Source organism: Dasypus novemcinctus, chromosome 14 (genome assembly GCF_030445035.2).
Source record: "Dasypus novemcinctus isolate mDasNov1 chromosome 14, mDasNov1.1.hap2, whole genome shotgun sequence".
Lineage (NCBI taxonomy): Eukaryota > Metazoa > Chordata > Mammalia > Cingulata > Dasypodidae > Dasypus > Dasypus novemcinctus.
In genome coordinates this window covers 96,006,500-96,030,371 of record NC_080686.1, presented here as the reverse complement: position 1 = coordinate 96,030,371, position 23,872 = coordinate 96,006,500, and the positions used below count along the sequence as shown (strand labels likewise).

The window sequence follows — 23,872 nt, the reverse complement described above, 5'->3', positions numbered from 1 at the left end:
CCAGACTTCTTGTTTTCCCCATTTACCCAAGGTCCTGTGACTTTTATCAGCAGTTTCTTTTTTTTTTTTTTTCTGGAAGTGCTGCCTAGTTAGAAGACTCAAGAAGATTCCAAAATTAAAATGTTTTGCTGCTTTCTCTCTGTGCAATGGAAGCAATCAAAATTACTTCCCTGATTTTCTCTTCATTTTTCAAGCTAAAAAGAATTTTATTTTTTTTGGCCTACTTTGTTTGTCCCCAGTTCACCCCTTCCCCAGCTGTGTTGAGACACTCTTCCTTCATTAGTCACAATTCATTCTTTAGCCATGGCATTTTGCAGCCTTTCGGACCCCAATCCTGCAATTCAGGATGTGCTTCCAGAGCCCATGCGTCATTCACAAGAGGATTTTTGCAGGGACGACTGAACAGGATATCCCTCTCTGTTTCTGCCAGCCCTATGAAAAGCACAATGGCTTCAGGCAAGCCCCCCAAGCCAGAGGCCTTCTGTTTTCCCTAGAGCCAATCTTTTCCCATAAATATCTCTGCTGGCAACATCTGTATGAGGCTCTGTGCTTCCCTCTGTAGGAAACAATAATGCCCATTTTTTGTGTGTGTAAGGGTGTGGAAATATTATGCTTGGAAGAAACAGAACCATCCTTTTTAAAACAAGTAAACGACATCTAATTTAAATAAATCAGGGGAAACAGACTGAAATTAATATCTTCAAATATAATACAGCTAGAGCTATTTCCTGAAATGTTTTCTGCAATATGATAATTTCATTTATTGTTAAAGTTGGAGGAAAAAAATAAATGTCAGCTATGAGAAGTGTGAATTGAGGGCAAATCATGTCTTTTTGGACATGAAACATCTTGATTGCTTTTTTAATGTTAAAAACTTTGTGAGTCTCTTGTTTAATGCCATCTCTTCTTTTAGAAGATTCTGTGGACACTTTCCAATACTCCAGATAGGATGAATTCTTAATTTCATCTAACAGGGTAGCTTTGAGATTCCGCACTGGGATAAGGTTAATGTCACAGCCTCATCCATATCTCCCCTCGTGTGAAGACATAATCGGCCAGGAAAGCCCCAGCGCTTTCTCACCTCCCCTTAACTTGGCCGGCTAGCCTCCTCCTGAGCAGTCCAGGACCTCCGCACAGTGGTCATTACTGGCTGGCCTGCATGTTTCATCCTTCCCTGCTTCCTTTCTCTATGGCAACCAGCAGTGATGCTGTTAAGCAGCTGAAGGCTATGGGTGGGATGGCTGGAAGGGAAGCTGCAGGTTTGGTAGGGATTCCCTGGTCCCGAGTCACCGGCTCATAGACTCAGAATCTAGCCTGAGGTGGGGGGCAGCCAGCCGGGGGTGGGGTCAGCTTACCAGCAAGGCAGTCATTCTCCTTGCTTGAAGCCTTGGCTTTGCTCTTCATGGGGTGGGAAATGGCCCCTTACCCAATGGTTATCATAGCCCTATTGTAAGAGGCCCAGGTTGGACGTTGGTAGTAGCACCTTCACGTGTTTTAACGTCCCCTCCACCTACCACCTCTTTCTGTCATTGCTCTATATTATGAAATGCTAACTATAAGCTAGGTACTAATTGCTGGCCACCTGGGCAGGGGAGATGGCCTTGTCCTCAAGGAGGCTTTAGTTTGGTAAAGAGACAAACATTAAAGAAGTAATCTTACAGATGACATACCATGCAGTCCATGTGTCCATAATTATTACGTAGTTATGAATTTTGAGTTGTCCTGTGAAGACAGAGATGTGTGCTTTGGTGAGAGTAAGAGCACCAGAGATGCTCCCCAGATTTAAGTGCTTGGCACGGTTGGGGAAAGAATTCTAAACAGCAGGACACCTGTGCATTATAGAGCTGCTCTCTTTGTGACAGGGTTTCTCAGGCTTGGTATGATTGACCTTCGGGGCTAGATAATTCTCTGTGATACGGGCTTATCCTTTGCATCGTAGGAATATCCCCGGCCTTGACACACTAGATGCCAGCAGCAACCCCCACTCCAGTCATGGCACCAAAAATGTTTCCAGACATCACCAAATTGTCTGGAAATTGTCCACAGTGGGGAAATATCCCCCTACTCGAGGACCATGCTCCAGGGGCACCCCAATTGACTCTTGGCCTTCCATGGTCACTCCCAGCTCTGGGAATGGGAGGCCACCCATCTTTCGAATCGTTCACTGCTTTGTGAGTGAACCATATGACGCAGATCCTTGCCATGTTGCATTCATATTCAGAGTTCTTTAATGGATCCAAAAGGCCCACAGATGAAATCTTTTCCTGAGTGGGACCCACGAGGCCCATCATGATTTGACTCCTTTCTCAGGACTCGCCACACTCACCTGCTCCATCCCGCTACTTTGGGGAACCACTGTGCTCTCTCACAGTGGGTTCTTTCCTTTTCTTTTCCCCCTCCTCTCCTTCCCTTCCTCTTTTTCCTTCTTCTGTCTCTGCCTGGACTGCCCTATTTCTACTTGCCTCTCTGGAAGACCTTCTGCTCAAGTTTCCTCCAAGTATGGCCTCTGTGACGCCTCCCTGGATTTCCCCATGCAGGCTCAGACTCTCCTTTCTAGGATCCCAATGAAGACCTTGTGCCTGTTCATGGCAGCAGTGACTTCACGGCATCCTCCTTGTTTGTGTATCTGTCCTTCTCTAGGCCGTGATGAGGGCACTGGAGCAGCCAGCTTGACTTCCCAGCTCCAGCTTCTTGTACGGGGCAAAATGCGCCCCACGTGTAGGAACGGAGAAGAGAAGGAACGAATGGACCTGCCTGACTCCTGTCTGCGACGCTTTTGCCTTCTCCTCTTGCTTAGCTCCCCTTCCTGAGCTCCTCCGGCTTGGGGTTCTCTCTGGGGACGTCACCTGTGGGCAGCCTCAGTGGTGTCACCTTCTCCCTGCTAGTGTCTTTCTTTAATCATTTTATGCTCCAGAGATCCATGGCATCAAAGCGCAGAAAGTCTTGCTAGATTTTAAGTAGCACTGCTCAGATTCTCCTGCTACCAAGTTTCCACCACTAAGTACAAACAACCCTCTAGGCTTTTTACTTTTCCACTCTTCTTTTGTCCCTGTCACTAAGCCCAGCACCTCTGCCTTTCCTGGAAACTACCTGCTCTGTACCCAGTTCTGCAAAGCCAGAGACCACACTCCCTTTCTTTCCTCGGAGGCAGTTTCTTCTAGCAGGAAGCTTGTTGTCTGGTACAGTCAGGGGAACAAAGCAGTCACATGAGATAAACCCTGGGCCTGAAATGCCTGGGAGCAGGTCAAGTAAACCTTTCACAATCTAGCAACTTTCTAGAAATCCAATTCAAAGTAAAAAATTCCCTTTCACGAGCTCGGGTAATAAACTCCATTTCTTCTAGGATGACAAATTCTAAGAATCGCCTCCACTTCGAAAGCTCCCTTGATGGTTGACCAGCACCCCCTCTCCCCATGGAACAACCATTCCCACTGGTCATATAACTAGGAACTAGCACTATTATAATGCCTATTAATCTTAGGCACTTGAATTCCCACCATATTTCAGGGCTTTCCCATCCTTCCGTTGTCTCATTCAATGATGACATAAACTATGGAAAGTAGACACTATTTCCTATTTTATAGACGAGAAAGAGGAGGGCAAGAAAATTTAAGCCAATTGTCTTACTTCACTCTTGTTAAGATTCAAGTTCAAATCTGAAGCTGAGGTCCTTGAAGTTTCCACAAAACCATAGCATGTTGCTTTTTTAAAAAAACAATACCATCTGTTTATATGTGTATACCTTATCTTTGTGCAACACACCTTCCTCCCTCCCCCCACCCCCACTGGGACATGTGTGTGCACACACACACCCAGGACTGGGACTTCCTCCTGGCTAGCACCCATGTCTCATTCTCCTCTGCATTCCTCCCATCTACCGTAGCATCCTTCAGTTTATGGTTCAGTAAATGCCTGCTTTTACATGTCCTGTTCAGAGCTTAAGGTTAGATAGATGAGGCCAATTTCCTGTGCCCACCACTGAGTTATAATTCTCTGCCTGTCTTGGGACCAAGCCTTCTCTCTGTCCCTATAGAGTCCATGAAACCTCAGTTCTCTGGTCACTAAGACTTGTAAGTCTCCCTCCCCGCCCCTTGGGGCAGTCCACCTGCAGCTCCTGCTCAGAGTTCTGGGTTTTCTGGGCCTGGCCTCCGGGAATACCCCTTGCCTTTGAGCTCAGCCATATGTTTAAAAGGAGGTTGGTGACATTTTATTCAGCATTTTGAAATATTTTATAGAAAGAGAGTTTCCTCCATGACAGCTGTTTTTCATCTCCCCAACCAGAATGTAAGTGCCACGAAGATAGAGACATCTTTCTTATTTTCCACTGTATCCCAGAAGGTAGCACAGTTACCTGATATAAACACACTCAGTAAAGTTCGCTGAATGAATGAGTGAGTGAATGAAGGTATGAGAACTAGAAGAAAGAGTTGGCTCTAATCCAGAGTTGTGTGCTCTAAAACTGTGAGGCCCATGTACCCACCACGTGCTCCTTCAACTCTTCCACATAATCCCAAACATCACGTGGGCATTAAGGTTGGGCCCTTCCTGTCTCCTTGTCCACATGGAAATGGAATTTGGGCTATTCTTCACGACTTCTGTCCCGGACACCCTAGGTATTATCATAGATCAAAATCCCGCGTTACTTTGTCTACATAACAATGCAGCAGAAGTGTTTGTATTGTGCCACTCTTACTCAAAAGTCTTCCATGACTCCCCATTGCCTGCAGCATAAAGTCCCAACTCCTCCTCAGAGAATTCAAGGCCTTCAATGACCTGCCCTCAATCTAGTTTTCCAGCTTCAGCTTCCACTGGGCTCCCCTGGGTCACTTGACGCTAGGCACATTGGAATAGGCTTAATTTACCAAACTTTCATGCCTCCCGTCTTTGGTCATCTTTATGCTGAATATCCTTCAGCCTTCAAGAATGCGGACACATTGACATGCCATCTCATCCAGGCATCCTTCTCCTATCCCACTCTAATAGCACATTACTATCATCATTAATTATTATGAGCTATCGTGCATTGAACACACACACCCATATTGAACCCTTTGGCTTTTTTTTCCCCAGGAAGTGATTTTGTCTGTTCTTCTCTGCCTGATGACGGGGAGTCTGAGAAGCAGAATGGAGAGTATGTGGAAGCCTCCTTTTCCAGCCACGTGGTAGCTCAGACTCAAAGGGAAAACTCCCATGACTCATCTCCTCAGACCCAATTGACAGCATCTGAACATTTCCAAGAGAACATTTTGGATCATTCAAGTGAGTTGGAAACTGTTGTGTTTTTTTCATCCTTGCCACACCCAAGGCATTCTTGCTTTGAAAGCTTGGGAATGACTTAGAGATGACAAATGTACACTTAGGAACTGGTATCAACCTGCGCTAGGAAGGGAGGAACAGGGGTCTTTGCCACAACCCAACTGATGTCCTCGCAGAGGACGTGACAGCTCTTGGGGTGTGACCCTAGAGGCTCTAACACCCTAGAGTGTTTTAATTTTTTAAAACCCTGAAGCTATTAATATATGGCAAAATGTGAGTCTTTGATGAAGATGGGTAGTGATTGTTTTACTCTTCATACTTAGGTGGATAGTTACATACTCCATAATCAGGGAAAAAAAGAAAGGTAAAGAAAAGAGCATCTGTTGTGGGAAACTGGCTTACCTGTTCACTATTGTAAATATTACACTTGTTCTATTGTAGATGTTGCAGTTGTTAGATGTTGCAGCTGTTCCCTGTTATTGTAGATGATGTTGCAGTTCTAATAGCAAACAGCTACTTGGTAGCTTCCAATAAATATGAGGTGGAAACTAGGATCAAGGCTCTCAGTTCCAGGAACTGTGAGTCCCCTGGTCCCAACTTTATCTCCTCTCTTGTGTCTTTCTCGCTGTCCTTTATTTTGTAAAGTTCTGCATTGCCTTCCCTTCGAGCCAACCTATCACTGAGCTGATCTCAGCAAGCATCCTCTCATGCTATGCCCCTGGCAACGAAAAGTATAAGATATAGCCTGACATAGGCTCTTTAAACAACCAGCAAGAACTGACTGCAGTAATAGAGCAAGCGCCATATCAAGAAATATGCTACTTAAAAACAGTAGGACATATGACACTCTGGCTGGCCTTTCCCCACCCCTCACTGGCTTGGTGCAAAGCTGGTCCATTCTCCCAAAGCAGATCCCTGGTCCCAGTTCCAGATGGAGCAGAGTTACCCAAATGCATGTACTGGTATCATGCATGTCTGGCCCAATCTATCTGGGGTGGCCTGAGGGACTTGTCCACCATGGGCTATCCAAGCTATCCTATAAAAGGCTGTGGGAAAGCAGTCAAGGTACGCTGCCTGCGGCAAGAGGTTGCTAGCTGTAGCACACACAGTGTAGGGCTCAGCACCGTGAGAAAGGATTTCCTAGGGAAGGGGGAACATTTGGAACAGTACAATAGGGGAATTCCTAGGGCCACATGTGCATGCCCAAGATAACGTGATGTGCAGAAAGGGAATCTCCTGGCTTGGAGCTATTCTCTAAACTAAATATATGGAAAAGCCATGAAGAAGAGCACTTGCACAGGTAAACGTGCAAAGACCAGGGAGGTGTTTTCTTCCTTCCTTCCTGCCTTCCTTCCTTCCTGCCTGCCTGCCTGCCTTCCATCCTTCCTTCCTTTCCTCCTCCATCTTCTTCTTGTTAGCTCCTGGTATTCCAGGAAAGCTCTGTCATTACACTAGCTCCATACAAGCTTAAGGAACAGATGCCTCAGAGTCTAAATTCCAGCAACATTAAAATATCAAATATCCATATTTCTACAAAAGATTACAAAATGTACAAAGCAACAGGATAGGATGCCCCAGGCAAAGAATATTAAAGCACTAGAAACCATCAATGAAGAAGACCAGACCTTGGACATACCAGGCAAAGACTTTTAAGAAATGGTCCTATAAATCCTCAAGGAGCTGAAAGAAAACATGGGCATAGAACTAAAGAAATCAGGAAAAAAGACAGATGAACACCATGAGAATATCAACAGAGAGATGGACATTATAAAATGGAACCAAACAGAGCTAAAGACTCAGGAACAGAAATTAGAAATTCTCTATCAGTGTTTCATAACAGATTGGAGCTGCAGAAGAAAGAATCAGAGACTTGAAGACAAGGCAATTGAAATCATTCAGTCTGAGGAGCAGAAAGAAGAAAGAGTGAAGAAAAGTGAACAGAGCCTGAGGAACCTGTGGGGCACCATCAAGCTTACTGATATATATATATATATAATGTGGGAGTCCCAGAAGGAGAAGAAAGAGAGAAAGAGGCAGAGAGAATATTCAAAGAAATAGTGGCTGAAAACATCCCAAATTTAACAAAAGACATGAACATACATGAAGCTCAATGAACTCCAAAAAGGATAAAAACAAATAGAACCATAACGTTTTATATTTAAATCAAGCTGCCAAACGTCAAAGATAGAGAGAATTCTGAGCACCAGAAGAGAGAAGCAATGTGCCACATACAAGGGAGCCTCAATAAGATTAAGTGCCAGTTTCTCATCAAAAACACAAGAAGGCAGTGGGAGGACATATTTAAAGTGCTGAAGCAAAAGAATTGCTACCCAAGAATTATATATCTAGCAAGACTGTCTTTCAAATATGATGGCAAGATCAATAAAATATGAAGGAGTTTGCCCCCACTAGATTGCTCTATAAGAGATACCAAAAAGACGTTTGCAGATTGAGAAGAAAGGCAAGGGACTTTCTCACCTTTCTGAAGAAATAAAGATCTCCAGTAAAGATAATAATATGGGTAAATATAAATTCCAGGACCATTGTAGTTTTGGTTTGTAACTCTACTTTTTACTTCCTACGGGATCTAAAAGGCAAATATGCAAAAGGTAACAGTAAATCAGTGATTTTGGACTCATAAGGTATGAACATATAATTTGTGATGAGAACAAATTGGGGGGATGGAAGGGTGTAAGAACATAGTGTGTGGATACCATTGAAGTTATCAAAGCAAACAAGATTGTTACAGATTTAAGATGTTTAAACCCCATGGTAATTACAAGGAAATTATCAGAGAATATGCATTTATAGAGACAAAAATTAGCACACAAGTTGTCAAAGGTGGGGGACAGGGGAAAGAGGGACTTAATATTTAATGGTTGTAGCATTTCCATTTGGGGATATAAGAAAGTTTTAGTAATGGAAGATGTTGATGGTATTGTAACATAATAAATGTGATTAATCCCATTGAACATTATGTTTGGGAGCAGTTGAGATGGGAAACTTATGCTGTATATATGTCCCACAATTTTGAAAAATGGAAGAGCAACTAAAGAGACAATGACAATTAAATACAGTACATGATCCTGGATGGGATCTAGCAAGGGAAAAGAAAAGACTCAAAGGGACATTATTGGAACATATGAAAAAAATTGGAATATGAACTGTATGACTTTTTAGTTTCTTTTTTAAATTTTTAAAAAGATTTTAGATTATAAATGTCACATAGGGAAGTGGACTTATCCCAGTGGTTAGGGCGTCCGTCTACCACATGGGAGGTCCACGGTTCAAACCCTGGGCCTCCTTGACCCGTGTGGAGCTGGCCCACGTGCAGTGCTGATGCGCGCAGGGAGTGCCCTGCCACACAGGGGTGTCCTCCGCATAGGGGAGCCCCACGCGCAAGGAGTGCACCCCGTAAGAGAGCCGCCCAGCAAGAAAGAAAGTGCAGCCTGCCTAAGAATGGCACCGCCCACACAGAGAACTGACACAACAAGATGACACAGCAATAAAAGAAACACAGATTCCCGTGCCACGGACAACAACAGAAGCAGACAAAGAAGAAGATGCAGCAAATAGACACAGAGAACTGACAACTGGGGAGGGGGGCAGGGGGGAAGGGGAGAGAAATAAATAAATAAATAAATAAATAAATAAATAAATAAATAAATAAATAAATCTTTTTAAAAAATAAAATAAATATCACATAAAAAATAAAGGGGATTCCTGTATGCCCCGTTCCCTACACCTCCCACATTTTTCCCACATTAACAACTTTTTTCATTAGTGTGGTACATTCATTGCAATTGATGAACACATTTTGGAGCATTGCCTCTAAGCATGGATTAAAGTTTACATTGTAGTTTGTACTCTTGGTTATGGCAAGATTTATAATGGCCTATATCTGTTGTTGCAATGTCATTCAGGAAAATTTTCAAGTCCCAAAAATGCCCCTGTATTACACCTGTTTTTCCCTCTCCCTGCCCTCAGAATGTCCAGTGGCCACTGCCTCCACATCAGTGATATAATTTCTTCCATTGCTAAACTCACAATAAATCTATAGTAGAATACCAGTAAGTCTACTTTCGGACTGTATGTTTTAATAACAATGTTAAACTGCTTGAACTTGATAACTGCACTTAAAGTGGTTATGTAATGAATATTCTTGTTCTTACAAAACATACATGGCAGCATTAAGTGTTTAAGGAGCATAATGTAAACAACCTCCATCAAGTGTTGAGAAAATGAATGGACAGATAGATTAGATAGATAAGTAAATGGATAGGTAGACAGGTAGACGGACAGAGCAAGAAAAAGAGAGAGGGCAATTTAAGATTATTTTATGAACACTAAAAAGAAAAGATTGTTTTTAAACTAATGTATTCTTGTGAGTGTGGTTCCTTTTGATTGTATTAAATTCACTTGAGGGTCTTTGGTTAGATTACTTGATAAGATCACAGAGAGAGACACACAGACATAGAAAAAGGAAGCCACTATATTTGGCATTTGCATGACCCTGCCATGCAAGAGAGGACTAGAGGATCACTTAAGCACAAAGACCCCAAAGGCTGGACCCACAGAGCAGCTCGAGAGATGGTTAGCCAGGAGAGGAAGGCTGGGACCCTGGCAGAAATCGGTGGCCATCTTGCCCAGACAACAGAAGCAACAGTAGCTGACTTTGGTGAGAAAGCACCTCTTATGGGCCTTGATTTGGACCTTTCACAACCTTGGAACTGTAAGCTTTTATTCCCCAAAAAATCTGCTTTATAAAAGTCAACCCATTTCTGGTACTTTGCAGTTGTAGCCCTTTAGCTAACTAAGACAGGTAGATAGATAGATAGATAGATAGATAGATAGATAGATAGATAGATAGATAGATAGATAGATGGATGGATGGATGGATGGATGGATGGATGGATGGATGGATGGATGGATGGATGGACAGACAGATAGATAGGCAGGCAGGCAGACAGAAAGATAGATAGATGTGACAAAATGTTAAATTGGTGGATCTGGGGGTCTGAAGGTGTGAAGATGTCTGTTGGATTCTCTGTATGTGGTTTGTAATATTTGTGTAGCTGTCCTTTAAGTTTGAAAGTATTTCAAAATAAAAAAAGTTTTACCAAAAAGGAACCTCCTGTCCATACAAAATCGAAATAAACTCAACAACATATTGAGTTCATCTCAACTAGAGTTCCTCTGTAGTTGGTAAGTATCTGATTAATCATGTTTGGACACGTTTGCATGTTTACATCAAGGTGAAGAGAGCCTGCTCTGTCGTCAGCCTGCCAAGGTTCAAATCCCAGCTCCTAAACTTGTTAGCTGTAACTTTGAAACAGTTTACAGTACTCTCTAGGACTTAACATTTTCATCTGTAAAATGAAGATACTAATAGTTCCTACCTTGTGGTGACTAAAATCATGCTTTGGTTCTGGAAGGATCCCACTTCTCTTACTCAACCCACCATTTTGTGGATAAATGAGTGAAGCTCCAAATAGAAGCCCTCAGGAGGGAAATCAGGGAAGTCAGTCACTCCCCCGGGAAGAATGGACTAAGAGAGGGAGAGAGTGCTTCTCCAAGGAAAATAAGGGTGCAGTCACCAAAGAACAGGAAATAGACAGGATGGCCACTGTTCTCAACGAGCCTGCAGCGTCAGTGGGGGATACCGAAAAATAAAGCAGCAATTTAAAGTCAATGTGAAAAGAGCTCTGATGGAGACCTGCCCGAATTATTGTGACAGTACAAAGAAGGAGCAGTCAGGAGGGAGTTGGAGGAATCCAGATAGACTTCCCGAAGGAGGTTACCCTTGAGCTAAGCATAATAGGTACTAAGTAAATAGTACTGAAGGAATGAAGTCAATGAATAACTCGACCAAAATCACACCATTTGTATCTTCGTAGAAACTGAATTTAAACCCAGTGATCTTTCTTTGGTACCTGAGTCTAGTGATCTTTGCAGTTTTTCAAGCTGGGATTCTTTTTATGAAGGAATGCTTTCCAAATTCCACATGAAATCAGGGAAGTCTAGAAATAGAAACACGTTTTAGAAGGATGACTGAGTGTTCAATTGTACCACAATAATTTGTTCAATTCATGGTATTCATGAAATCCTGTACATTTGCCGTGACCTCAGTCCATACAGCTATATTTCACACTGTCAATTTCAGTATGCCACTCCTGTTACAGGCTAAGTGGATTTTGTCAGCTCACCCAATCCTCATTTGCAGCATATGTGGCAAAAAATAAATACATTCATAGCATAAAGGCATTCCAAGTTTAAAACAACTGTTGCAAGTTTGAGCTTATGAAGAATAAGCAACAATTAAGTTGAGGCCTGTTTATACTTTTCTTTCAATCTTCATCTGGCAGTCATTATGCAGCTCTCGTTTCTTTTAGGTGGTTAGAGTAACATTCAGGTTCATGATTGTTCTGACTCTTATAACTATGGTACTGTACAGTACTATACAGTAATATGGATTTGCAGTCGTTTCCACCTGGTTTGACAGCACTGAAAGATTTTACTGAGAGCAAAGAGTTTGGCAAGAACAATTAATCCATCATACAGGTTCTCATTTTTTGGCCTTTTAGAAACTCCCAGTAGGCCCAGTTGCAATTCTCTCTCCCTACCCTGTTTCAGGCAAAACATTATGTTCTGCATAAAAGCGGTTTTTAAATCTTGGCTGTTACCTCATAGCTATGACCTTGAACAAATTTCTTCACTTCTCTCAATCTTAATCTCCTCATTTGCAGAACTAATAATGGCACCTACCTCACAGGGTATCCTGAATTTTTGCATAGTTTGTTGTTCCAAGATTATTTACTCAATCATGCTTTCTAATGCTTTTATTTTTATTTTTCCTGTTAGGAACCGGTTTGTTGGGAGAGATCTCTATTCAAGCAATCCTGCTTGCTGCATGCTTAATCATTTCTGCATGTGCAAGGTAATTCAGATTTTATTTTCATGCAGTGGTATTTCATAATTAATGAATTATTTCATAATTAATGTAATTGATGGATGGATTCCTTGCCTTAGGTAGCTCTCTAGTTAAGATTTACTCATTTTCTCTGCCCATGGTTAGTGCAACTTTATCTATCATCTCCTCCTCCCATCATATCACAAAGCAAACAAAAGCCAGTGTATTTTGCTTAAAATCTGATTTTATCACATAACATCCTTAGCCTCGGTGATTCCCTGTTACAGATAGTTTAAGTATACCTGTTTGGAGTTCAAGGGCATGTGGAGTTCCACTAGGGAACTTGGAGACCTCACAGGATTCCACCTTTTCACTGTATCTTTATATCCTAATAAGCTCTCTGTTCTGGGAAGCTCACTCAGCATCTCAGAACATGTAATGCTCATGTCTGGCATGCCCTTCTCCAGTCTTCCTGTCCTTTCCCTGCCCCAGTGTCCAGTGCAGTGATCAAGTCCCTCTGTGCTAAGCCCACTGCTGCCTCAGGGCCTTTGCACTTCCTCTTCGCCTGGTCCAGCACAGTCTTCTACAGATAAGACTCATAATGTGCCCTTAGTTCTTTCTGGAATTCGTTTAAATGTCAAATCAACAGAGAGACCTTCCCTGACCACTGTGTTGATGTTTGTTGAATCAATGAAACCAGGGTGAACAAACAGCCCCTAGTCTGTCTGTCCTAGTACTCTAATCAGCAGCGCTTGCCTGCTCTTAAGTCTCCTCCCCTGAGGGTCAACAACCTCAGATCCCAACCTTGAGACACTAATTTAGATTTGCAAAGACTCAGTCTTTTAAAACAAGCTTTCCAGCTAATTATGAGCCTTGAGGAGCAGTTTTAGAGTACAAGAGTAGGGAAAAAGGAACAAAAGGGGAGAAGAGTTCCGGGATTAATAAGAAATTTGCAAACTTCTCCATTATATATCCCCAAGGGGAGTATATTAACATAACAAGGCTCAGTAAAGTAATATACTTAAGAGGCTCTTTAGCATTATTTAACTTAGTGTTTTCCAATCTTAGTTGATTCCAGAACCCTTTCTTTTATTTCATAGACTACTAAGGAAATGTTTCCCTTATGTTAATTTATGTAGATACCCCCACCCTCCACCTCCCCCCCTCAGGAGGTAGAGAGCTGTAGCTAGTTTTAGGTCCTAGCTAGCTGTTGGGTACTAAGATTAGAGTATGGAAGTTGGGGGGTGGCGGGGGTGGCGGGATAGAAAAGTAGTTTTCCAGTGGGGTTTTCAGTGGGGGAACGTGGCAAACACTGGCTTGCCCAATTCATCAGTGGTGAGGCAAGTTGATAGTTTGTCCCCTTATGCCAGTACCAGACTGCCTAATTACTGTAGTTTTGTACCAAGTTTTGAAATCGGCTGTGTGAGTCCTTCAATTCGTTCTTCTTTTTCAAATTGTTTAAGTTATTCCGGGCTTCCTGCACATTGTGTTTTATAGTAGAAGAAAAGAAAAAGGAAACAGCCCAAATGTCCATAAATAGAGAACTTGATAAATAAGTTAGGTATGTCCATATAGTGGACTAATGTAGAGCTGTAAAGAGAGAGAGCGCGCGATAGAGATAGGGCTAGATGAGTGATAGAGCTATACCAATAAGAAAGGCTTCCAAAATGCACATCATTCATTAGTGTTCATTATAAATAGTATAAGCATTGAATCATTGACTACTTTGGTATGCCTTCTAGTGCCATGACACCTATTGGTATATCATTTTAATTTAAATTATTTTCTCTCAACTTTTCATTTAATATAGTTCCTTTATTTAGTTACAAGTATGAATTGTGTTATTTAGAAAGTTAATTTCAGGATAGGAAGAGATATTATGAGATGCTTGTCATTGAAAGCACGTGCAGGGCCTGACCTGAGAGCCTGAGAAGCATTGACAGACCCATACCTGCTCGAGACCCGGAGCAGGCAGCCAACCTAGCCCTCCACCGCCCACTTCTCTGACTCTGCTTCAGCTATATCTGAAGCCTGTTTTAGTAACTGCTTAGCAGACTTTCCTCCCGCCAGGCTTGTCCCCTTCATTCAGCCTACAGGTTCAAGTTCAGTTCCTTAGCAAGCTGCTTTCCGATGTGCTCCTACTGTCTTCCATCCACTCCTCCTTTCCGGGGACCAGCAATGTAAGCTCATGTGCAGCACCTGCCCCCCACTCAGCCCTAAGCTCGTCAACCTCATGCTCTTGAATAGCTTTCTCCTTCCATCTGCCTGAGAAACCTCGACTCCTCTTTTGATGCTAGACTTCTTTAACTTGCTTCTTAGTTTTTATCCCCTCCTCTTTATTTATCTCCTCAAACATTTATTTATATCAGTATGGACTCATGGATATTTATTTTTTACACTGGGCTATAATCCAATACTATACTCAATTTTTTCTTTCTTTTTTGCTCAAATTGTTCCAGCTTTTGGCCATTGGAAGCTCTTTCTGCTTAGCTCCTGTCATTCTTTAATATGCTTCTCTTCTTTTGTTCTGTGAGTAACTTACTTTCTGCCACTTCAGGATGCTCCAGGATCATGTTATATATTCCCTGTCCCAGCCCTAGAATGAGCCATTTCTCCAAGGAGCCCTGATTCCTTTTATTGGAAAATTGTTTTAGAAATCAAAATCTAGGGGTTGGATATGCTTGTTGCTTCTGAGTTGCTTTTTAGGATTTCTCAGCACACAAAGCTAGGAAAAACGTGCATGTACACTAACCCATATATGCACACATATCTAAAATCATTTCTGTAGCTATCCATCAGTGTCTACATTAAGCTAAGCATGAGTTCATACTGGTATCTCCAACCAGATGGTTCACTCCAGCCTTTCCCCTTGCTTATCTGTAACCTACCTCTCTGACAGTGAGAAACCTATCTCCCACTATCAGCCTCCATTTATTTATTTATTCAAGGCCACTATACATGTATAACCCCTGTGAGAAACAAATTGACCAACTAGACTACAGTGCTATGGACAGTTCTGTTGTTCTATTTGTCTTTAGTCTTACAGTTTCCAACTGAAACATTATTTTCCAAAGTTACTTGAGTCAGCAGCACCATTTTCCCCCCACCTCCTTCAGGGAGGTTGTGTCACCCACTTGTAATACCATTGGATTCAATAGTTTGCTTGGTGATTTTAATTTGTTCCAAGAGCATTTGTGGAAAGGGCTATCCTTTCCCCAATGAACTGCTTTGCACCTCTGTCAAAATCCAGTTAACATTTATGTGGGTCTATTTCTAGGCTCTCTATTCTGTTCCATTTGTCTATGTGTCTATTGTTTTACCAAAACCATGCTAGCTTTTCAACGTAATTTTATAGTAAGTCTTGAATTTATAAGTATGCTTAAGTCTAAAAGAGCATCTTATATACTGGGAATGCAGATGCTAGTATGGTAAACGCAAGCAATACTGTTGTTTCAGATGGTGTCTGGGAAGAATACTGGCCAGTGTCTTCATTTGCTCATTGGTGGTAACTATAGCTTGTAAGTAACCATTTCCCAAATCGTTGCCCTGACTCCTGTGCTTTGTTCCAATTTTGGTCCTTTTGAAATAATTTTTAAATGCTCTCACTTTCTCACCCAAGATGCTGTCAAATCATTGTGCCTCAGCCTTGCCAGCTATTTCAAAACCATGACTTCTGCTCGGTGAGGTTCGTACGCCTTATCATCATTGTCTGAACAACGATGACCATAATCTGATTTGTATGTTGAGTAATATATGACAATGTGTGTGTATGTTTGTGTATGTTGAGTACTAGTAGAGAATGACTCCTACAGGGGAGGTCTAGATTGTTCGTCCTGAGGAATTCTGTTCTACTGATAAAATCTCATAGAGCTCCTTGCCTCCTAAATGCTTACATTGAAGTAGATAGAATTAATTTTTATGGCAATAGAATTTAGGAAATAATGTGAAAAGAAGTGTCCTTTTCAATCATTTTGAAAGTGATTTTTTGAGTTGTAGCATTGCATTTTATAAATATTTCTCATTGAGAGTCCTCGCACTTATGGTTTCCCCGAATAGCTGCCGCACTGCCATGAAACGCTTAGAGTTACAAACCATGGCTTCTCTGCCATCTCGAATCCCTTAATGATCCCCTGTGTGCTAACTGCCTTGGTTTAGCATATTTTAAAGGGTTACTGGGGTCTGAGGGAGATGCTCACAGAATTTCAAACAGTCGGCAAAGCACCATCCCACTGCAAGATAGATTGTGTTAATTACAGTCACGTCAATGTGGCCGCCAGAGGCCAACTCCCACAGCTCAGAGACTGAGGTCTGTAATTCAAATTAGTTGATTGACCTTTGCCCTCGACTCTATGTTTTCCTGTTTATGAAATCTTTGTGTTAATTCTGAAGTCCCAGTGGGGCTTAGTGAAAATTTATTTTGTTCAGGACTCTAGCCACTATTGATTTCCAGACACTTTGAATGACACATCCCCTAATACTTTCCTGGTATCCCAGGTTTCTGGGGACCATGGATATAGCTAAGCATTTCTTAACCTGATAGTTACAAAGCTGGGTCTTGAAGTCACCTTATATCTTATCCCTGGTAAATTAATGAGAGTTGTTTAAAATTCTTCTGAAATGGCTACTTGCCTCCCTCTTGCTAGAGGTTGCCAGCTCAGTTTATTCAGAGGCTGGAGATGCATGTTCTATGCCATCAACCTCAGGTTTGCACGTGTGTCCAGGCTATGGGGCTGAAATGACTCATGCAGGCATGGGTGGACTGGGATAACAGCTAATGTCCAAACCAAAGACCTGAAGAGCCATTTTGGAATCCAACCTTCAGAAATGAAAACATGTATTAGGATAGAGCTGGCAGGTGGTGCAATTTGTATAAATCCCTTCTCTTTGGCTTTTAAGGTGATCATGTGCAATCCATCGGAAAGACTTAAGTGTCATCCCATTAGGAAGTGCTGTATGAGAGTGGAGCTGCTCAAAGTGTGGCTTGGGAGCTACCTGCTCTACACCTAACTGGGGAGCTTATTTAAAGAGATTTCTGGAACCCCATTTCAGACCAACTGAATGAAAATTTCAGAAGGGACTTCAGTTTTAACACGCTCCCCTGGTACACACTAACTGTGAGAACCTTGGAATGGTGATTCCTTCATCATCTCTACCCCTTGATCTCCAAAGTGGCATCATCTAACCTATCAAACATGCTGGTGATCGGTGACATGCTCGGTGCTGCCCTGGGTGCCCCGTTCAGCTCTGCTGACATTTATGGAGTTGTAGCATGGGTCAAACACTGTTGGCAGGGACCAGGGCCACAAGCCAAGGCATGTGCCTGGCTTCAAGATTTCAAGGTCTAGTAAGAGGATCAGCCGTGTAAATGGCAAGATGAAGGTGAATTTCAGCATAGTGAGTGCAAGGACAGAGTTAGCACAGGGGCTGTGGGAACACAAGGCGAGAGGTGTGTGTGGGCAGGGACAGCTTCCTGGAAGAGCCAACCATCTGCCTGGCAGGGATTATATCATCTGTGCTTTCAGAGCACCTCCCTCTGTGCTTGGTACATTGTTCAGAGCTCCTTTCTCTTTCTCTCCTAAAATAAATTAGATCAGGAGGATATTTCCATTCCCAAGCTCTCTTATTTACAACCTCATTTATGAATAAGATCACTTCTTCAATTATTTGTGCCCACTTCTTCACCTATTGTTTCTCATTCTCTCTCCATTTTTCCTGTTTCCTGCCCACTCAGCCTCACACACACACATGCATATAAAACCTTTAAGAACAAATACTATTGACTTCATTTTTGTATCTATCTCAATACTTGAAATTAGTAGGTATTTCATAAATATTCATTAAATTGAAGGTATTCGCTGCTTCATATTTCGAAGTCCTTCCTTTATAGCTAACATCCTTGTGCCCGTCTGTTAAAGATTTTGCATCCCTCTCCTGCATATGTAAATATAACCAGAAGCTAATAAGCCCTAGACATGGTCACTAATACCAAGAATGACTCATAAATCTCTCTAGAGATCAGCGACACGAATCTAAGGGAGTGGAGGACAAGCACTGAATTTGTTACTGGAATACCCTTTCCCACGCCTGCCCTATTCTTTAGCACTTCATAATTCTCCAGTCATATCTTTCTATACCATAATGTAATTCTTATCCTACTGCCTTCCTCCTTAAATGTAAAGTCTGCAAGTAGAGCACAGAGATCATTGGCCCAAGCGTTCTTTCAAGTGAAGGTCATCACAGGTGTCACGTGATGTCAGGAATGTGTTCACATGAGTGGAGGACATTTTGCACATTCATGACTTCCGAGTAAACAAAATGGGGGGTGCTTAACATCTTTTACTCTTATATGCAGGGTTGTCTGTTCATATAGTTGGTGAATAAATGAATTACCTTCAGGGAAAAATCCAGTTGCTACTCTCTGCATCCCCCTTCCAGTGGGAGGGGTGCAGGTAGGGAGCAGAAACCACCTGCCGTGGTGGGTAACTGAGCACGAAGCCGCGCTCCTCGCCGTGGAGAGGAAAAGGAGAGCACTGAGACCTGATCTGGTCATTTTTTTTTTTAAGTTTCTCTAAGTTGAGACTCCACTCTTCCTAGTTATGAGTATTCATAGGTGGTGTGTGTGTGCGTGAGCAGTGATTAGAGCAGATACTGCATTTCCGGTGTATCTGAATGAATTATGCATTTCTTTTCTCCTTTCTCTGATCTAGGTGTTCCAAAATTTGACAAGCATTCAGGAGTGCCTCTGATGAATGCCTTCAATCTGTATATTCAGAAATTGTCCCATTTGCAGTCTACTTGGAATCAACTGCTGTTTTGGAAGGGAGTAAGCAAACGATTAATTGAGAAAAACATTTTAATTTGACTATGCGATTGTTTTAAAATCTCAGTTTTACCCCCCTCACCCCCAACTGTAATATGCTCAGGAAAATAATAGTAATTTGCTCTTCCTCTGTAAATACTAGCAGTTGAGAGGGAAAAGACTGGGAAATATAAGCAATAAAGGGCAAGCCACCTGAAGTAAATATTCCCCTGCTACTCCCTGAGGCAGTGGTTCTCAAACATTAATTTAAATCAGAGAATTCCTTGAAGAGCATGTAGCAATGCAGGTCCTGGACCCTGCCCAGATGTCTAGCCCTTACTTAGCCACTTTAATCAAACAAGGAAGGTTAGTTTAAATAATCAATATCAACTTGAAAGTAAATAACTGCTATTTGTATACAAAATGTAATGTAAAAAAGGTTACACATCTCCACAAAAGGAGTTGTTGAATAGGGAACAGTTCATAGTGGTGAGAGAGAGAAGCATTTTTTGGAGGTGCATTCTTCTTTTGAACCATTTTCTTTACTGTGTTTTCAACTGGTTTGAAGCTCATGTTTACCTTTTACTTAAATTGCAATTTAAAAAGATATAACACAGGAAGTGCCTTTAGGGCAAAGTAAAGGCTAAGCAGAAGATTGCTTTGAAGCACATGAAATGGTGCAGCTCAACAACCAAAGGAAGGTTTGTGCAAGTCTTTTCCGCCGTATCCTTCTCCCGTGGTATAGGTTCACAAAGCAATTACTGACTGCAAGTCAAATTCCTTCTGTGTGGTCTTCACCGACTACAAACTCTTGTATGGAGAAAATGAATGTGTCTTTTCTTGAAATTACATTGTCGAAATAACATCTTCAGTGAAATTTTGTGTGAAAAAAAGTGTTATGCTAATAAATAAAGTAGTCATCAGCAATTGGTATGTATGTTTGACAGCAATGATGGAGAAAAGTCATTCATTAAAAAGTCCTGTTTGAGTTCAGTTTGCACAATGATTTGGCAGGGCTGGGATGTGTCTCATACATTTGCATTTTAACGAGTAGTCAAAGGGAGTGGAGGAGGGTGGTGCTCAGACCACACCCTCCAGCAGCCATGTGGAGTCTGAGCCCCCTCTTGATATAGACGTGGAGTGGACACAACCATTCCAAGGTCCACAGGATGGAGGAATAGAGTATGGATTAGAGTGGACTTACTGATATTCTATTCACGAACTATTGTGATTAGTAATCGAAGAAAATGTGGCATTGGTGTGGAGAAAGTGGCCATGGTGGCTGCTGGGGGTAGGGAATGGGAGGAAGAGATGAGATGTGGGGGCATTTTCGGGACTTGGAGTTGTCCTGGGTGGTGCTGCAGGGACAGTTACCGGACATTGTATGTCCTCCCATGGCCCACTGGGTGGAATGTGGAGAGTGTGGGCTCTGATGTGGACCATTGACCATGAGGTGCAGTGGTGCTCAGAGATGTATTCACCAAATGCAGTGAATGTCTCATGATGATGGAGGAGATTGTTGTTATGGGGGGAGGAGTGGGGTATATGGGGACTTCATTTTTTTTAATGTAATATTAAAAAAATAAAGACAAAAAAAAAAAGAGGCTGCTTTAATGAAGAGCTGACTGCGCAGAAAGCCTTTCATTTTAATGCTCTGTTGGGAGAGCATCCACTGAGAAGTGCTTAGGGTTTTCTGTACCTATGTGTTGCACACATTTCTATACCAAGTCATTTGAGGTCCTAATAATGGCTTTCTAAGGAAGATGCTGACCTTTCTTCACAGACTCTTTAATTGAATCCTCAAAAGCCCCCCATGGGGAAGCAGACTTGGCCCAGTGGTTAGGGCATCCGTCTACCACATGGGAGGTCCGCGGTTCAAACCCCGGGCCTCCTTGACCTGTGTGGAGCTGGCCCATGCGCAGTGCTTATGCGCACAAGGAGTGCCCTGCCACGCAGGGGTGTCCCCCGTGTAGGGGAGCCCCATGCACAAGGAGTGCACCCCGTAAGGAGTGCCAGCCCGCACCCCCTGCCCAGGAGTGGCAGCCCGCACACACGGAGAACTGACACAACAAGATGACGCAACAAGAAGAAACACAGATTCCCGTGCCGCTGATAAGGACAGAAGCGGTCACAGAAGAACACGCAGTGAATGGACACAGGGAGCAGACAACTGGGGGAGTGTGAGGGGGAAATAAATGAAAAAATGAATCTTAAAAAAAAAAAGCCTCCGATGTAGGTGGGACTTAACCACAGGTGCTCAAGAGCCTGGATGTTTTCCTCTACATATAATTTCACCCTGGTCATGCAATCTATAGCCTTTATTTTGGGAATTTTTAGTGAACATATACTGTTCCTTTGTCAACCCAGACTTTATGCACCCTGTTTCAGTAAACCCCAAATTTCTGTTGAAAATCAAACTCTCCTCTACTCTCCGCCCAAATATTTCCATCTGCTATGGTTGAAGTATGTGACATAGTTTTGTGCCCATTCATGTATCCTATATCGATTTGCTCAGGATGGGCGTCTGGTACATATTAAACCAAGAGGAACCCTATGAGACTCAATTCCAGGATTTTTAGTAAAGATATTAAAGAAATGGGCTGTTTCTTATTGCTGGACTGGAACCTGCAAGGATATAAATCTGTTGCAAATATGAGGAAAAAATCCTTCTGAGAATGTAGTGGCGTAAGACAGAGTAGAGAGAGGTTCAAAAAAGAAATGGGGTCTTGTTGACTTTGAAACCCATTCAAATGCATCTGAAATAAATTAAAATTACCCTGGAGTTTTCTTTACATGGGCCAATAAATTCTCTTTGGGCTTAAGCCAGTTTGGATTCTGTCACTTGTAACATGAGCCCAAACGGGATAGGGTCTCTCTCTGTTCCAACTTCCACTGGACTCATCATCTCTCCCCAAGGTTGGGCGATGACTAGGGAAGAACTTTTGGGCAATAGTTGTCTTGAGTACCAGGGGCTGTTCTAAGGCCTTAGCTCATTTTCAACAGGTTTTCACTTATACACCTCCAACTCTCCTGCCTTCCTGAAAAGACTGGAGTTTGATTCCATGCAGATTTGTGCAGCCATGGCAAGTTGCTTTGTCATACTTAAGTAGGAATGATCCACAGATCAAACTGAGCTCCCCGGTTTCCATAAAACATTTATAATCCTTAAAATGATAGGGAAGTTTCTGTTTCCCATGATGATTGCCTGGACTTTCTGTAAATGAAATTCGTGTCACCCTTGTCTGATCAGGAAACACCTGACTTTGGGGCAGATGTGCAGACAGGCTCTGTCTCTGCTGGTGGAAGGGCCTTCTGCAGAGGGGGCAGTCAAGGGGCCTCACCTCCCAGCAGTGTCTAGAGTAGTCAGGCAAGCTGCTGTAGGATTTCTCTGCACACAGGCATAGCGGATCCCTTCTCTTCCTTCTCTCCTCTGCTGGCAGCCTTCCAACCCTGGAGAAGGTGCCCTGTGGTTTGTACCGCATCAAGGTGGTCTCGTGCCCCTTCTAACAGTGCTACTGGCTCATTGTACAAAAGACAGAGTTCATTACAGAGGACAAATACTGATCAACTGACTGTTTCTAAATCCGTTGTTTCAAGTTGACATGAAGGTAGACAAGCAACTATGATAGTTAAGACTCTTTTAAAGGTTTATGAAGTGGCAACATCATAAGCTAAAAAGAGCATTGACTGAGGAGAGACCCAGGGCTGGAATCGAATTCCATTCCCCCACTCATTTAGCAAAGTAATTTATTTTCTTTGAGTCTCAGTTGATTTATCTCTAAAATAGAGATTATAGTTTCAACTTTTCAAGATTGTTTTGAGAATTATCAATAACATGGTTTTGTGGAGGACTGGTTTTAATCCCCTTTCTATAATGTATATTAGTTATCTAGTGCTGCATAGCAATATTAGCACAAACTTAGCAGTTTAAGAGAACACGTAGGGGAAAGAGACTTGGCCCAGTGGATAGGGCATCTGTCTACCACATGGGAGGTCCGCGGTTCAAACCCTGGGCCTTCTTGACCGGTGAGGAGCTGGCCCATGTGCAGTGCTGATGCGCACAAGGAGTGCCGTGCCACGCAGGGGTGTCCCCCGCGTAGGAGAGCCCCATGCACAAGGAGTGCATCCCATAAGGAGAGCCGCCCAGCATGAAAAAAATGCAGCCTGCCAGGAGTGGCGCCGCACACATGGAGAGCTGATGCAGCAAGATGACACAATAAAAGGAGACACAGATTCCGATGCCGCTAACAACAGCCAAAAGTGGACAAAAAAAGAACATGCAGCAAATGGACACAGAGAGAAGACAACTGGTGCGGAGGGGGGAAGGGGAGAGAAATAAATAAAATAAAAAGAAATGCTTTAAAAAAAAAAAGAGAGAACACATATAGGTTAGCTGACATTTATCATCCATACATGGCTTAACAGGTTCCTCTACAAGGCTGCAATTGAGGTGTCAGTTGGGGTTGAGTTCTCATTTAGATGCTCAACTGGGGAAGATCCCAGTCCAACAGGCCAAAGGAATTGAATTATGTCCCAAACAGAGTTAGCTTGAAAGTAGAGCCTTCCTCAGTCAAACTTTCAGATGAGAACCAAATTCTGGCTGATAACTGGGTCGCAGTCTTGCAGAGGCCCCAGCTGGGATGTGTGCAGACTCCTAACCCAGAAAAACTGTGAGGAGAATTATAGGTGTGGTTTTAAGCTGCTAAGTTGTAGCAAGTGTTTTACAGCAACAGATAATGATGAGCCCTCTCCCATGAACCCTCCCCCAAACTAACTAATGAAGATGCCATCCAAGTAAAAGTGATGCAATGCTCTGCAGGATGGCTTGAAGACAAGTCTCCTAGCAGTTGCCTCCAGCCAGATGCTGCCCCTGAGTCCCACCAAGGACCAGCTTGACTCTTCTCAGG

General features: G+C 42.7%; 1 protein-coding gene across 2 annotated transcripts in view; it reads left to right on the top strand.

Annotated features, from left to right (window-relative positions):
• The window catches only part of TMEM71 (transmembrane protein 71), a 40,108-nt gene extending 20,250 nt beyond the window's left edge, over positions 1-19,858 (top strand). Inside the window, exons 6-10 of one of the 2 annotated variants that reach the window (XM_004464862.4) lie at positions 5,071-5,259; positions 12,118-12,193; positions 15,623-15,684; positions 15,786-15,851; positions 18,874-19,858. In XM_004464862.4, coding sequence (XP_004464919.1) covers positions 5,071-5,259; positions 12,118-12,193; positions 15,623-15,684; positions 15,786-15,850 — 392 coding nt within the window. In that variant the 3' untranslated portion in view covers position 15,851; positions 18,874-19,858. The remainder of the gene's footprint in view (positions 1-5,070; positions 5,260-12,117; positions 12,194-15,622; positions 15,685-15,785; positions 15,852-18,873) is intronic. The other variant, XM_058276055.2, reaches the window with a different exon arrangement.
• The last annotated feature ends 4,014 nt before the right edge of the window (positions 19,859-23,872 follow it).